This window comes from Cinclus cinclus, chromosome 1 (assembly GCF_963662255.1).
Source record: "Cinclus cinclus chromosome 1, bCinCin1.1, whole genome shotgun sequence".
In the NCBI taxonomy this organism is placed as follows: Eukaryota; Metazoa; Chordata; class Aves; order Passeriformes; family Cinclidae; genus Cinclus; species Cinclus cinclus.
In genome coordinates, this window is record NC_085046.1 from 151268924 (window position 1) to 151282810 (window position 13887).

At 42.5% G+C, this 13887-nt stretch overlaps 1 protein-coding gene across 1 annotated transcript in view; it reads right to left on the reverse strand.

Annotated features, from left to right (window-relative positions):
* The window catches only part of LOC134058034 (tonsoku-like protein), a 37478-nt gene that overhangs the window by 5601 nt on the left and 17990 nt on the right, over nt 1–13887 (reverse strand). The window contains exons 7-9 of the mRNA XM_062515106.1: nt 10341–10455; nt 6044–6195; nt 200–361 (exon numbers count right to left, since the gene is read on the reverse strand). Of these exons, the coding sequence (XP_062371090.1) occupies nt 200–361; nt 6044–6195; nt 10341–10455 (429 nt within the window). The remainder of the gene's footprint in view (nt 1–199; nt 362–6043; nt 6196–10340; nt 10456–13887) is intronic.

The window sequence follows — 13887 nt, forward strand, 5'->3', positions numbered from 1 at the left end:
TTTTGGAAATTTGGGAATTCAGGCTCAGGAATTTGGGGATTTTTTTTGTTTGTTTTTTTTTTAAGGGGGGGATTTTTTTGGAAATTTGGGAATTCAGGCTCAGGAATTTGAGGATTTTTTTGGGGGGAGGATTTTTTTTTGGGGGGGGGGAATTTTTTTGTTTTTTTTTTTTTTTTGGGGGGGGGTTGGAATTCGGGGCCGTTTCCACCTCCAGGGGCTCCCCCTGGCGCAGCTCCAGCTCCTTCTGGAAATGCTCCAAAGCTCTGGAATGTTCTCCCAGATCCCGGAACGTCGTGGCCAGCGAGACGTGGATCACGGCCAGGTCCCGAGCCTCGAAACCCAGGGATTCAGCCAGGGCCAGCTGGGAGCAGAATTCCCAAAAAATTTAAAAAAAAAAAAAAAAAAAAAAAATTAAAAAGATTAAAAAAAAAAAATAAATGGGAAAAGAGGGGAAAAAAAATGAGAAAAAAAGTGGGAAAAGAGGGAGGGAAAAAAGAAAAGGAAAAGAAAAAAAGGGAAAAAAGTGGGAAAAGAGGGAGGAGAAAAGAAAAGAAAAAGAAAAAAAAGAAAAAAAGGAAAAAATGGGAAAAGAGGGAGAAAAAAAAATGAAAAAAAAAGAAAAAAGTGGGAAAAGAGGGAGGGAAAAAATAAAAGGAAAAAAAAGAAAAAAAAGAAAAAAGTGGGAAAAAAGGAAGGAAAAAAAAGAAAAGAAAAAAAAGAAAAAAAAGAAAAAAAGAAAAAAGTGGGAAAAGAGGGAGGAGAATAAAGGAAAAAAAGGAAAAAAAAAGAAAAAATAAAAAAGTGGGAAAAGAGGGAGAAAAAAAAGAAAAGAAAAAGAAAAAATGGGAAAAGAGGGAGAAAAAAAATGAAAAAAAAAGAAAAAAGTGGGAAAAGAGGGAGGGAAAATAGAAAAGCAAAAGAAAAGAAAAAAAGGGGGAAAAGTGGGAAAAGAGGGAAGGAAAAAATAAAAGGAAAAAAAAGAAAAAAAAGAAAAAAGTGGGAAAAGAGGGAGAAAGAAAAGAAAAAGAAAGAAAAAAGTGGGAAAAAAGGAAGGAAAAAAAAGAAAAGAAAAGAAAAGAAAAAAGAAAAAAAGAAAAAAAAAAGAAAAAAAGGAAAAAAGTGGGAAAAGATGGAGGAAAAAAGAAAAGGAAAAAAGAAAAAAAAAGAAAAAAAGAAAAAAGAGGGAGAAGAGGGAGGGAAAAATAAAAGAAAAAAGAGGAAAAAAAAGGAAAAAAAAGGAAAAAAGTGGGAAAAGAGGGAGAAAAAGAAAAGAAAAAGGAAAAAAAAAGAAAAAAGTGGGAAAAAAGAAGAAAAAGAAAAAAAGAAAAAAGAAAAAAAAAGAAAAAAAAGGAAAAAAAGGAAAAAAAGGGAAAAAAGTAGGAAAAGAGGGAGGAAAAAAAGAAAAAAAAAGAGAAAAAAAAAAGAAAAAATGGGAGAAGAGGGAGGAAAAAGAAAAAGAAAAAAAGGGAAAAAAGTGGGAAAAGAGGGAGGGGAAAAATAAAAAAAAAGAAAAAAAAGAAAAAGAGAAAAAAGTGGGAAAAGAGGGAGAAAAAAAAAGAAAAAAGAAAAGGAAAAAAAAGGAAAAAAAAGGAAAAAAGTGGGAAAAGAGGGAGGGAAAAAAAGAAAAGAAAAATAAAAAAATGAAAAAAAAAGAAAAAAGTGGGAAAAGAGGGAGGAAAAAAAAGAAAAAAGAAAAAAAGGAAAAAAAAAGAAAAAAGGAAAAAAGTGGGAAAAGAGGGAGGAAAAAAGAAAAGGAAAAAAGAAAAAAAAAGAAAAAAAGAAAAAAGAGGAAGAAGAGGGAGGGAAAAATAAAAGAAAAAAGAGGAAAAAAGGAAAAAAAAGGAAAAAAGTGGGAAAAGAGGGAGGGAAAAAAAGAAAAGAAAAATTAAAAAATGAAAAAAAAAAGAAAAAAGTGGGAAAAGAGGGAGAAGAAAAGAAAAGAAAAAGGAAAAAAAAAGAAAAAAAAAGGAAAAAGTGGGAAAAGAGGGAGAAAAAAAAGAAAAAAGAAAAAAAGGAAAAAAAAGAAAAAGAAAAAAGTGGGAAAAGAGGGAGGAAAAAAGAAAAGGGAAAAAAAAGAAAAAAAAAAGAAAAAAGTGGGAAAAAAGGAAGGAAAAAATAAAAGAAAAAAAGAAAAAAAAAGAAAAAAAGAAAAAAGAGGGAGAAGAGGGAGGAAAAAAATAAAAGAAAAAAAAGGAAAAAAAAGGAAAAAAAAGGAAAAAAGTGGGAAAAGAGGGAGAAGAAAAGAAAAGAAAAAGGAAAAAAAAAGAAAAAAGTGGGAAAAAAGAAGAAAAAGAAAAAAAGAAAAAAGAAAAAAAAAAGAATAAAAAAGAAAAAAAGAAAGAAGAAAAAAAGTGGGAAAAGAGGGAGGGAAAAAAGAAAAAAAAAGAGGAAAAAAAAGGAAAAAAAAGAAAAAAAGGGAAAAAAGTGGGAAAAGAGGGAGGAAAAAAAGAAAAAAAAAGGAAAAAAAAAGAAAAAAAAGGAAAAAGGGAAAAAAGTGGGAAAAGAGGGAGAAAAAAAAGAAAAATGAAAAAGAAAAAAAAAAAGAAAAAAAAAGGAAAAAAGTGGGAAAATGTCTCAGTTATTCCCAGATTATTCCCGGAGTTTTATCAGATTGTTCGTAGATTATTTCATGGATAAATCCCAGATTTTTTTTCAGGATAATTCCCGGATTATTTTCATGGATAAATCCCAGATTTTTTTCAGAAAAATTCCCAGATTTTTTCAGGATAATTCTAAGATTTTTCCTGGATCATTCCCAGATTTTTCCAAGATAATTCCCAGATTTTTTCACGATAATTCCCAGATTTTTCCAATATAATTCCAAGACTTTCCCAGGATAATTCCCAGATTTTTCCAGGATTATTCCCAGATTATTTCATGGATAAATCCCAGACTTTTCCAGAAAAATTCCCAGATTTTTCCTGGATCATTCCCAGATTTTTCCAAGATAATTCCCAGATTTTCCCAGGATAATTCCCAGATTTTTTTCAGGATCATTCCCGGATTTTTTCAGGATAATTCCCAGATTTTTCCAAGATAATTCCCAGATTTTTTCAGGATAATTCCATGACTTTTTCAGGATAATTCCCGGATTTTTCCACGATAATTCCCAGATTTTCCCAGGATCATTCCCAGATTTTTCCAGGATTATTCCCAGATTTTCCCAGGATCGTTCCCAGATTATTTAATGGATAAATCCCAGACTTTTTCAGAAAAATTCCCAGATTTTTCCTGGATCATTCCCAGACTTTTCCAGGATAATTCCCAGATTTTCCCAGGATCATTCCCAGATTTTCCCAGGATAATTCCCAGATTTTTCCTGGATCATTCCCAGACTTTTCCTGGATAATTCACACATTTTTCCAGGATAATTCCCGGATCCTTCCTGGATAAATCCCAAATTTTTTCCTGGATAAATCCCAGATTTTTTCCTAGAAAATCCCACATTTTTCCTGAGTAATTCCCAGATTTTTCCCGGATCATTTCCACATTATTCCCTGATTTTTCCTGGATCATTCCCAGATTTTTCCCATATCATCCCCACATTATTCCCATTTTTTTCCTGGATCATTCCCACATCATCCACGGATTTTTCCCAGATTTTTCCTGGATCATTCCCGCATTTTTCCCGGATTTTTCCCGGATCATTCCCACATCATTCCCAGATTCTTCCCCGTAATTCCCAGATGAATTCCCAGATCTTTCCCTCGTTATTCCCGGATTTTTCCTGGATCATCCCCAGATTTTTCCCGCATTTTTCCTGGATCATTCCCACATCATTCCCGGATTCTTCCCCGTAATTCCAGGATGAATTCCCAGATCTTTCCCTCATTATTCCCGGATTTTTCCTGGATCACTCCCACATCATTCCCAGATTTTTCCCAGATTTTCCCCGGATCACTCCCACATCATTCCCAGATTTTCCCTGGATCACTCCCACATCATTCCCGCATTTTTCCCGGATCACTCCTGCATTGTTCCCGGATTCTTCCCGGATAACTCCCCGTTATTCCCAGATGAATTCCCAGCTCTTTCCCTCGTTATTCCCAGATTTTTCCTGGATCATCCCCAGATTTTTCCCATTTTTTTCCTGGATCACTCCCACATCATTCCCAGATTTTTCCCCGGATCACTCCCACATCATTCCCGCATTTTTCCCAGATTTTTTCCCCGGATCACTCCCACATCATTCCCAGATTTTTCCCAGATTTTCCCCAGATCACTCCCACATCATTCCCAGATTTTTTCCCCGGATCACTCCCACATCATTCCCGCATTTTTCCCAGATTTTTTCCCCGGATCACTCCCACATCATTCCCGCAATTTTCCCAGATTTTTCCCCGGATCACTCCCACATCATTCCCAGATTTTCCCTGGATCACTCCCACATCATTCCCGCATTTTTCCCAGATTTTCCCCGGATCACTCCCACATCATTCCCACATCATTCCCAGATTTTTCCCCGGATCACTCCCACATCATTCCCAGATTTTTCCCCGGATCACTCCCACATCATTCCCGCATTTTTCCCAGATTTTCCCCGGATCACTCCCACATCATTCCCAGATTTTCCCTGGATCACTCCCACATCATTCCCGCATTTTTCCCGGATCACTCCTGCATTGTTCCCGGATTCTTCCCGGATAACTCCCCGTTATTCCCAGATGAATTCCCAGCTCTTTCCCTCGTTATTCCCAGATTTTTCCTGGATCATCCCCAGATTTTTCCCAGATTTTCCCCGGATCACTCCCACACTTTTCCCAGATTTTCCCCGGATCACTCCCACATCATTCCCGCATTTTTCCCAGATCACTCCCACATCATTCCCGCATTTTTCCCAGATTTTTCCCCAGATCACTCCCACATCATTCCCGCATTTTTCCCAGATTTTTCTCTGGATCACTCCCACATCATTCCCGCATTTTTCCCAGATTTTCCCCGGATCACTCCCACATCATTCCCGCATTTTTCCCAGATTTTCCCCGGATCACTCCCACATCATTCCCAGATTTTTCCCCGGATCACTCCCACATCATTCCCAGATTTTCCCCGGATCACTCCCACATCATTCCCAGATTTTTCCCCGGATCACTCCCACATCATTCCCGCATTTTTCCCAGATTTTTTCCCCGGATCACTCCCACATCATTCCCAGATTTTCCCAGATTTTCCCCGGATCACTCCCACATCATTCCCAGATTTTTCCCCGGATCACTCCCACATCATTCCCGCATTTTTCCCAGATTTTTTCCCCGGATCACTCCCACATCATTCCCAGATTTTTCCCAGATTTTCCCCAGATCACTCCCACATCATTCCCAGATTTTTTCCCCGGATCACTCCCACATCATTCCCGCATTTTTCCCAGATTTTTCCCCGGATCACTCCCACATCATTCCCAGATTTTCCCCGGATCACTCCCACATCATTCCCGCATTTTTCCCAGATTTTTTCCCCGGATCACTCCCACATCATTCCCAGATTTTCCCAGATTTTCCCCGGATCACTCCCACATCATTCCCAGATTTTTCCCCGGATCACTCCCACATCATTCCCGCATTTTTCCCAGATTTTTTCCCCGGATCACTCCCACATCATTCCCAGATTTTTCCCAGATTTTCCCCAGATCACTCCCACATCATTCCCAGATTTTTTCCCCGGATCACTCCCACATCATTCCTGCATTTTTCCCAGATTTTTCCCCGGATCACTCCCACATCATTCCCAGATTTTCCCCGGATCACTCCCACATCATTCCCGCATTTTTCCCAGATTTTTTCCCCGGATCACTCCCACATCATTCCCAGATTTTCCCAGATTTTTCCCCGGATCACTCCCACATCATTCCCAGATTTTCCCCGGATCACTCCCACATCATTCCCGCATTTTTCCCAGATTTTTCCCCGGATCACTCCCACATCATTCCCGCATTTTTCCCAGATTTTTCCCTCGTTGCTCCCGGATAAATTCCCAGCCCTTCCTTTGCCCCGTTATTCCCGTTTTTTTTTATTCCCCCCGGACGGTTCCCGGATTTTTCCCGTACCTGTTTCCCGTAGTACTCGGCCGCCCTGCGGAAGTCCCCGAGCTGGGCCAGGCTGTCCCCGAGGCGCTCGCACAGGGACACGGCCGGGGACGCAGAGGGGACAGCGGCGTCACCTCCGGACAGACGGGACAGACAGCGGGACACGCGCGAGGCTGAGGGGACACACGGGGACAGCGTCGGGGACAATGGGGACAGGGTTGGGGACAATGGGGACAGCGTTGGGGACATCGGGGACAGCGTTGGGGACAATGGGGACGGACGTTGGGGACACTGGGGACAGCCCTGGGGACAATGGGGACAGCGTTGGGGACAATGGGGACGGACGTTGGGGACATTGGGGACAGCCCTGGGGACAATGGGGACAGCGTCGGGGACATCGGGGACAGCCCTGGGGACAATGGGGACATTGGGGACAGTGTTGGGGACATTGGGGACAGCCCTGGGGACATTGGGGACATTGGGGACAATGTTGGGGACATTGGGGACAGCCCTGGGGACATTGGGGACATTGGGGACAATGTTGGGGACATTGGGGACAGCGTTGGGGACATTGGGGACAGCCCTGGGGACAATGGGGACAGCGTTGGGGACATTGGGGACAGCCCTGGGGACAATGGGGACGGACGTTGGGGACATTGGGGACAGGGTTGGGGACAATGGGGACAGCGTCGGGGACAATGGGGACAGCCCTGGGGACACTGGGGACAGCGTTGGGGACATTGGGGACAGCCCTGGGGACACTGGGGACAGCGTTGGGGACATTGGGGACAGCCCTGGGGACAATGGGGACATTGGGGACAGCGTTGGGGACATTGGGGACATTGGGGACAATGTTGGGGACATCGGGGACATCCCTGGGGACACTGGGGACAGCTTTGGGGACAATGGGGACAGTGTTGGGGACATCGGGGACAGCCCTGGGGACAATGGGGACAGCCCTGGGGACATTGGGGACAGCTTTGGGGACATTGGGGACAGTGTTGGGGACATTGGGGACAGCCTTGGGGACAATGGGGACAGCTTTGGGGACATCCCTGGGGACATTGGGGACATCCCTGGGGACACTGGGGACAGCTTTGGGGACAATGGGGACAGCCCTGGGGACATTGGGGACAGTGTTGGGGACATTGGGGACAGCCCTGGGGACAATGGGGACAGCCCTGGGGACATTGGGGACAGTGTTGGGGACATTGGGGACAGCTTTGGGGACATCCCTGGGGACATTGGGGACATTGGGGACAATGGGGACAGCCCTGGGGACATTGGGGACATCCCTGGGGACATTGGGGACATCCCTGGGGACATTGGGGACAGCGCTGGGGACATTGGGGACATTGGGGACATTGGGGACAATGGGGACAGCCCTGGGGACATTGGGGACATCCCTGGGGACATTGGGGACAGCCCTGGGGACATCACTGGGGCTTGGGACATTTGGGAGCCAATTTTGGACATTTTTGGGTGACTTGGTGCCAATTTGGGGACACCTGGGGACATTTCCGTGTCACGTGGGGCCGTTTTGGTTCCATTTTGGGCCATTTTGGCTCCATTTTTGTTCCATTTTTGGGGCCCTTTCAGTCCCATTTTTGGGGCCATTTCAGTTCCATTTTTGGGCCGTTTCGGCTCCATTTAGGTTCCATTTTTGGGGCCATTTCAGCTCCATTTTGGGGCCATTTTGGCTCCATTTTTGTTCCATTTCAGTCCCATTTTTGGGCCGTTTCGGCTCCATTTTGGGGCCATTTTGGCTCCATTTTTGGGGCCATCTCAGTCCCATTTTTGGGCCATTTCGGCTCCATTTTTGTTCTGTTTTTGGGGCCCTTTCAGTCCCATTTTTGGGCCATTTCGGCTCCATTTTTGTTCCATTTCAGTCCCATTTTTGGGCCGTTTCGGCTCCATTTTGGCTCCATTTTTGTTCCATTTTTGGGGCCATTTCAGCTCCATTTTGGGGCCATTTTGGCTCCATTTTTGTTCTGTTTTTGGGGCCATCTCAGTCCCATTTTTGGGCCATTTTGGCTCCATTTTGGGGCCATTTCAGTCCCATTTTTGGGGCCATTTCAGTTCCATTTTTGGGGCCATTTTGGCTCCATTTAGGTTCCATTTTTGGGGCCCTTTCAGTCCCATTTTTGGGCTGTTTCGGCTCCATTTTGGCTCCATTTCTGTTCCATTTTTGGGGCCCTTTCAGTCCCATTTTTGGGCCATTTTGGCTCCATTTTTGTTCCATTTTTGGGGCCATTTCAGTCCCATTTTTGGGCCGTTTCGGCTCCATTTTTGTTCCATTTCAGTTCCATTTTTGGGCCGTTTCAGCTCCATTTCTGTTCCATTTTTGGGCCATTTTGGCTCCATTTTTGTTCCATTTTTGGGGCCATCTCAGTCCCATTTTTGGGCCATTTTGACTCCATTTTTGTTCCATTTTTGGGGCCCTTTCAGTTCCATTTTTGGGCCATTTAGGCTCCATTTAGGTTCCATTTTTGGGGCCATTTCAGCTCCATTTTGGGGCCATTTTGGCTCCATTTTTGGGGCCATCTCAGTCCCATTTTTGGGCCATTTCGGCTCCATTTTTGTTCCATTTCAGTCCCATTTTTGGGCCGTTTCGGCTCCATTTTGGCTCCATTTTTGTTCCATTTTTGGGGCCATTTCAGTTCCATTTTTGGGCCATTTTGGCTCCATTTAGGTTCCATTTTTGGAGCCATTTCGGCTCCATTTTGGGGCCATTTTGGCTCCATTTTTGTTCTGTTTTTGGGGCCCTTTCAGTCCCATTTTTGGGCCGTTTTTAGCTCCATTTTGGGGCAATTTTGGCTCCATTTTTGTTCCATTTCAGTCCCATTTTTGGGCCGTTTCGGCTCCATTTTTGGGCCATTTTGGCTCCATTTTGGGGCCATTTTTGGGGCCATCTCAGTCCCATTTTTGGGCTGTTTGGGCTCCATTTTTGGGGCCATTTCAGTCCCATTTTTGGGCCACTTCAGTTCCATTTTTGGGCCATTTTGGCTCCATTTTTGTTCCATTTTTGGGGCCCTTTCAGTCCCATTTTTGGGCCGTTTCAGCTCCATTTTGGGGCCATTTTTGGGGCCCTTTCAGTCCCATTTTTGGGCCATTTCGGCTCCATTTTGGGGCCATTTTGGCTCCATTTCTGTTCCGTTTTTGGGGCCATTTCAGTCCCATTTTTGGGCCATTTAGGTTCCATTTTTTGGGCCGTTTCGGCTCCATTTTGGGGCCATTTTGGCTCCCTTTCTGTTCCGTTTTTGGGGCCATCTCAGTCCCATTTTTGGGCCGTTTGGGCTCCATTTAGGTTCCGTTTTTGGGGCCATTTCAGCTCCATTTTGGGGCCATTTTGGCTCCATTTTTGTTCTGTTTTTGGGGCCATTTCAGTCCCATTTTTGGGCCGTTTTTAGCTCCATTTTGGGGCCATTTTGGCTCTATTTTTGTTACATTTCAGTCCCATTTTTGGGCCATTTTGGTTCCATTTTGGCTCCATTTAGGTTCCATTTTTGGGGCCCTTTCAGTCCCATTTTTGGGCCATTTCAGTTCCATTTTTGGGCCATTTTGGCTCCATTTTTGTTCCATTTTTGGGGCCATTTCAGTTCCATTTTTGGGCCGTTTCAGCTCCATTTTGGGGCCATTTTTGGGGCCCTTTCAGTCCCATTTTTGGGCCGTTTCGGCTCCATTTTTGTTCCATTTCAGTCCCATTTTTGGGCCGTTTTGGCTCCATTTTGGGGCCATTTTGGCTCCATTTTTGTTCTGTTTTTGGGGCCATCTCAGTCCCATTTTTGGGCCATTTTGGCTCCATTTTTGGGGCCATTTCAGTCCCATTTTTGGGCCGTTTCAGCTCCATTTTGGGGCCCTTTCAGTCCCATTTTTGGGCCGTTTCGGCTCCATTTTGGGGCCATTTTGGCTCCATTTTTGTTCCATTTTTGGGGCCATTTCAGTTCCATTTTTGGGCCATTTAGGTTCCATTTTTGGGGCCATTTCAGTCCCATTTTTGGGCCATTTAGGTTCCATTTTTTGGGCCGTTTCGGCTCCATTTTGGGGCCATTTTGGCTCCATTTTTGTTCCATTTTTGGGGCCCTTTCAGTTCCATTTTTGGGGCCATTTTGGCTCCATTTAGGTTCCATTTTGGGGCCGTTTCGGCTCCATTTCTGTTCCATTTTTGGGGCCATTTCAGTCCCATTTTTGGGCCATTTTGGCTCCCTTTCTGTTCCGTTTTTGGGGCCATCTCAGTCCCATTTTTGGGCCGTTTGGGCTCCATTTTGGGGCTCAGTTTCGGGGTCCCTTTCGGGATCCCTTTCCCGGTGCCACTGACCGTGCCTCAGGCTGTGCCGCAGTCGCCTCCTCTCAGCCTCCCCGGGGTTGCCCAGGGCCAGCGCCCGGCGCAGCGCCCGCCTGGCGCCCTCAAAGTCACCCAGGGACAGCAAAACCTGGGAAAAGAAATCCCAGAATTCCCAAAAAAATCCCCAGGAATTCCCCAAAAAAAGCGCCAAAATTAAGAAAAAAAAAATCCCCCAAAAAAACCCCAAAATTCCCAAGGAATCCCAAAATTCTGGCGCCCTCAAAGTCACCCAGGGACAGCAAAACCTGGGAAAAGAAATCCCAGAATTCCCAAAAAATCTCCAGGAATTCCCCCCCCAAAAAAAGCCAAAATTAAGAAAACAAAATATCCCAAAAAAACCCCAAAATTCCCAAGGAATCCCAAAATTCTGGCGCCCTCAAAGTCACCCAGGGACAGCAAAACCTGGGAAAAGAAATCCCAGAATTCCCAAAAAAATCCCCAGGAATTCCCCAAAAAAAAAAAGCCAAAATTAAGAAAACAAAATATCCCAAAAAAACCCCAAAATTCCCAAGGAATCCCAAAATTCTGGTGCCCTCAAAGTCACCCAGGGACAGCAAAACCTGGGAAAAGAAATCCCAGAATTCCCAAAAAAATCCCCAGGAATTCCCCAAAAAAAGCCAAAATTAAGAAAAAAAAACATCCCCCAAAAAAACCCCAAAATTCCCAAGGAATCCCAAAATTCTGGCGCCCTCAAAGTCACCCAGGGACAGCAAAACCTGGGAAAAGAAATCCCAGAATTCCCAAAAAAATCTCCAGGAATTCCCCCCCCAAAAAAAGCCAAAATTAAGAAAAAAAAAAAAATCCCAAAAAAACCACAAAATTCCAAAGGAATCCCAAAAAAAAAAACCCAAAATTCCCAAGGAATCCCAAAAAAAAAATCCAAAAAATTCCAAAGGAATCCCAAAATTCTGGCGCTCTCAGAGTCACCCAAAGACAGCAAAACCTGGGAAAAGAATTCCCAGAATTCCCAAAAAAATCCCCAGGAATTCCCCAAAAAAAAAGCCAAAACAAAGAAAAAAAAAAATCCCCAAAAAAAACCCAAAATTCCCAAGGAATCCCAAAATTCTGGCGCCCTCAAAGTCACCCAGGGACAGCAAAACCTGGGAAAAGAATTCCCAGAATTCCCAAAAAAATCTCCAGGAATTCCCCAAAAAAAGCCAAAATTAAGAAAAAAAAAACAAACCCCAAAAAAACCCCAAAATTCCCAAGGAATCCCAAAATTCTGGCGCCCTCAAAGTCACCCAGGGACAGCAAAACCTGGGAAAAGAAATCCCAGAATTCCCAAAAAAATCCCCAGGAATTCCCCAAAAAAAGCCAAAATTAAGAAAAAAAAACATCCCCCAAAAAAACCCCAAAATTCCCAAGGAATCCCAAAATTCTGGCGCCCTCAAAGTCACCCAGGGACAGCAAAACCTGGGAAAAGAAATCCCAGAATTCCCAAAAAAATCCCCAGGAATTCCCCAAAAAAAGCGCCAAAATTAAGAAAAAAAAACATCCCCCAAAAAAACCCCAAAATTCCCAAGGAATCCCAAAATTCTGGCGCCCTCAAAGTCACCCAGGGACAGCAAAACCTGGGAAAAGAATTCCCAGAATTCCCAAAAAAATCTCCAGGAATTCCCCAAAAAAAAGCCAAAATTAAGAAAAAAAAAACATCCCCAAAAAAACCACAAAATTCCCAAGGAATCGCAAAAAAAAATCCAAAAAATTCCCAAGGAATCCCAAAATTCTGGCGCCCTCAAAGTCACCCAGGGACAGCAAAACCTGGGAAAGGAAATCCCAGAATTCCCAAAAAAATCTCCAGGAATTCCCAAAAAAAAGCCAAAATTAAGAAAAAAAAAACATCCCAAAAAAACCCCCAAAATTCCCAAGGAATCACAAAAAAAAAATCCAAAAAATTCCCAAGGAATCCCAAAATTCTGGTGCCCTCAAAGTCACCCAGGGACAGCAAAACCTGGGAAAAGAAATCCCAGAATTCCCAAAAAAATCCCCAGGAGTTCCTAAAAAAAATCCTGAAAATAAATAAAAAAAAAATCCCAGAAAAATTCCCAAAAAATTCCCAAAAAATCCCCAAAAACTCTCAAAAAATCCTCAAAAAATCCCAAAAAATCCCCAAAAAATCCCCCAAAAAATCTCAAAAAATCCTCAAAAAATCCCAAAAAATCCCCAAAAAATCCCCCAAAAAATCTCAAAAAATCCTCAAAAAATCCCAAAAAATCCCCAAAAAATCCCAAAAAATCCTCAAAATCCCCCAAAAAATCTCCAAAAATCCCCAAAAAATCCCCAAAAAACCCCCAAAAAATCCCATAAAATCCCAAAAAATCCCCAAAAAATCCCCCAAAAAATCCTAAAAAATCCCCCAAAAATCCCCCAAAAAATCCCCAAAAAATCCCAAAAAATCCCCAAAAAATCCCCAAAAAATCTCAAAAAATCCCCAAAAAATCCCAAAAAATCCCCAAAAATCCCCCAAAAAATCTCCAAAAATCCCCAAAAAATCCCCAAAAATATCACAAAAAATCCCAAAAAATTCCTAAAAAATCCCTCAAAAAATCCTAAAAAATCCCCAAAAAATCCCCCAAAAAATCCTAAAAAATCCCAAAAAAAATCCCAAAAAATCCCCAAAAATCCCCCAAAAAACCCCTAAAAAAATCCCCAAAAAATCCTCAAAAATCCCCAAAAAATCCCCAAAAAATCCCAAAAAATTTCCAAAAAATCCCAAAAAATCCCCAAAAAATCCCCAAAAATCCCCCAAAAAATCTCCAAAAATCCCAAAAAATCACTAAAAAATCCCCCAAAATTCCCAAAAAAACCCTCAAAAAATCCCTAAAAAATCCTCAAAAAAATCCTCAAAAATCCCCAAAAAATCCCCAAGAATCCCCCAAAAAATCTCCAAAAATCCCAAAAAATCACTAAAAAATCCCCAAAAATTCCAAAAAAAACCCTCAAAAAATCCCTAAAAAATTCTCAAAAAAATCCTCAAAAATCCCCAAAAAATCCCCAAAAAATCCCCAAAAAATCCCAAAAAATCCCCAAAAAATCCCAAAAAATCCCCAAAAATCCCCAAAAAATCTCCAAAAATCCCCAAAAAATCCCCAAAAAATCCCCTAAAAACTCTCAAAAAATCCTCAAAAAATCCCCCAAAAAATCCCAAAAAATCCCAAAAAATTCCTAAAAAATCCCCAAAAAAAATCCCAAAAAATCCCCAAAAAATCCCCAAAAAAAACCCCAAAAATCCCAAAAAAATCCCAAGAAATCCCCAAAAAATCCTCAAAAATCTCCGAAAAAATATTCAAAAATCCCAAAAAAATCCCCAAAAAATCCTCAAAAATCCCCCAAAAAATCCCAAGAAATCCCCAAAAAATCCTCAAAAATCCCCGAAAAAATTTCCAAAAATCCCAAGAAATCCCCAAAAAATCCCCAAAAAAATCCCCAAAAAAATCCCCAAAAAATCCCAAAAAATCCCCCAAAAAATCCCCAAAAAATCCCCAAAAATCCCCAAAAAATCCCCAAAAAATCCCAAGAA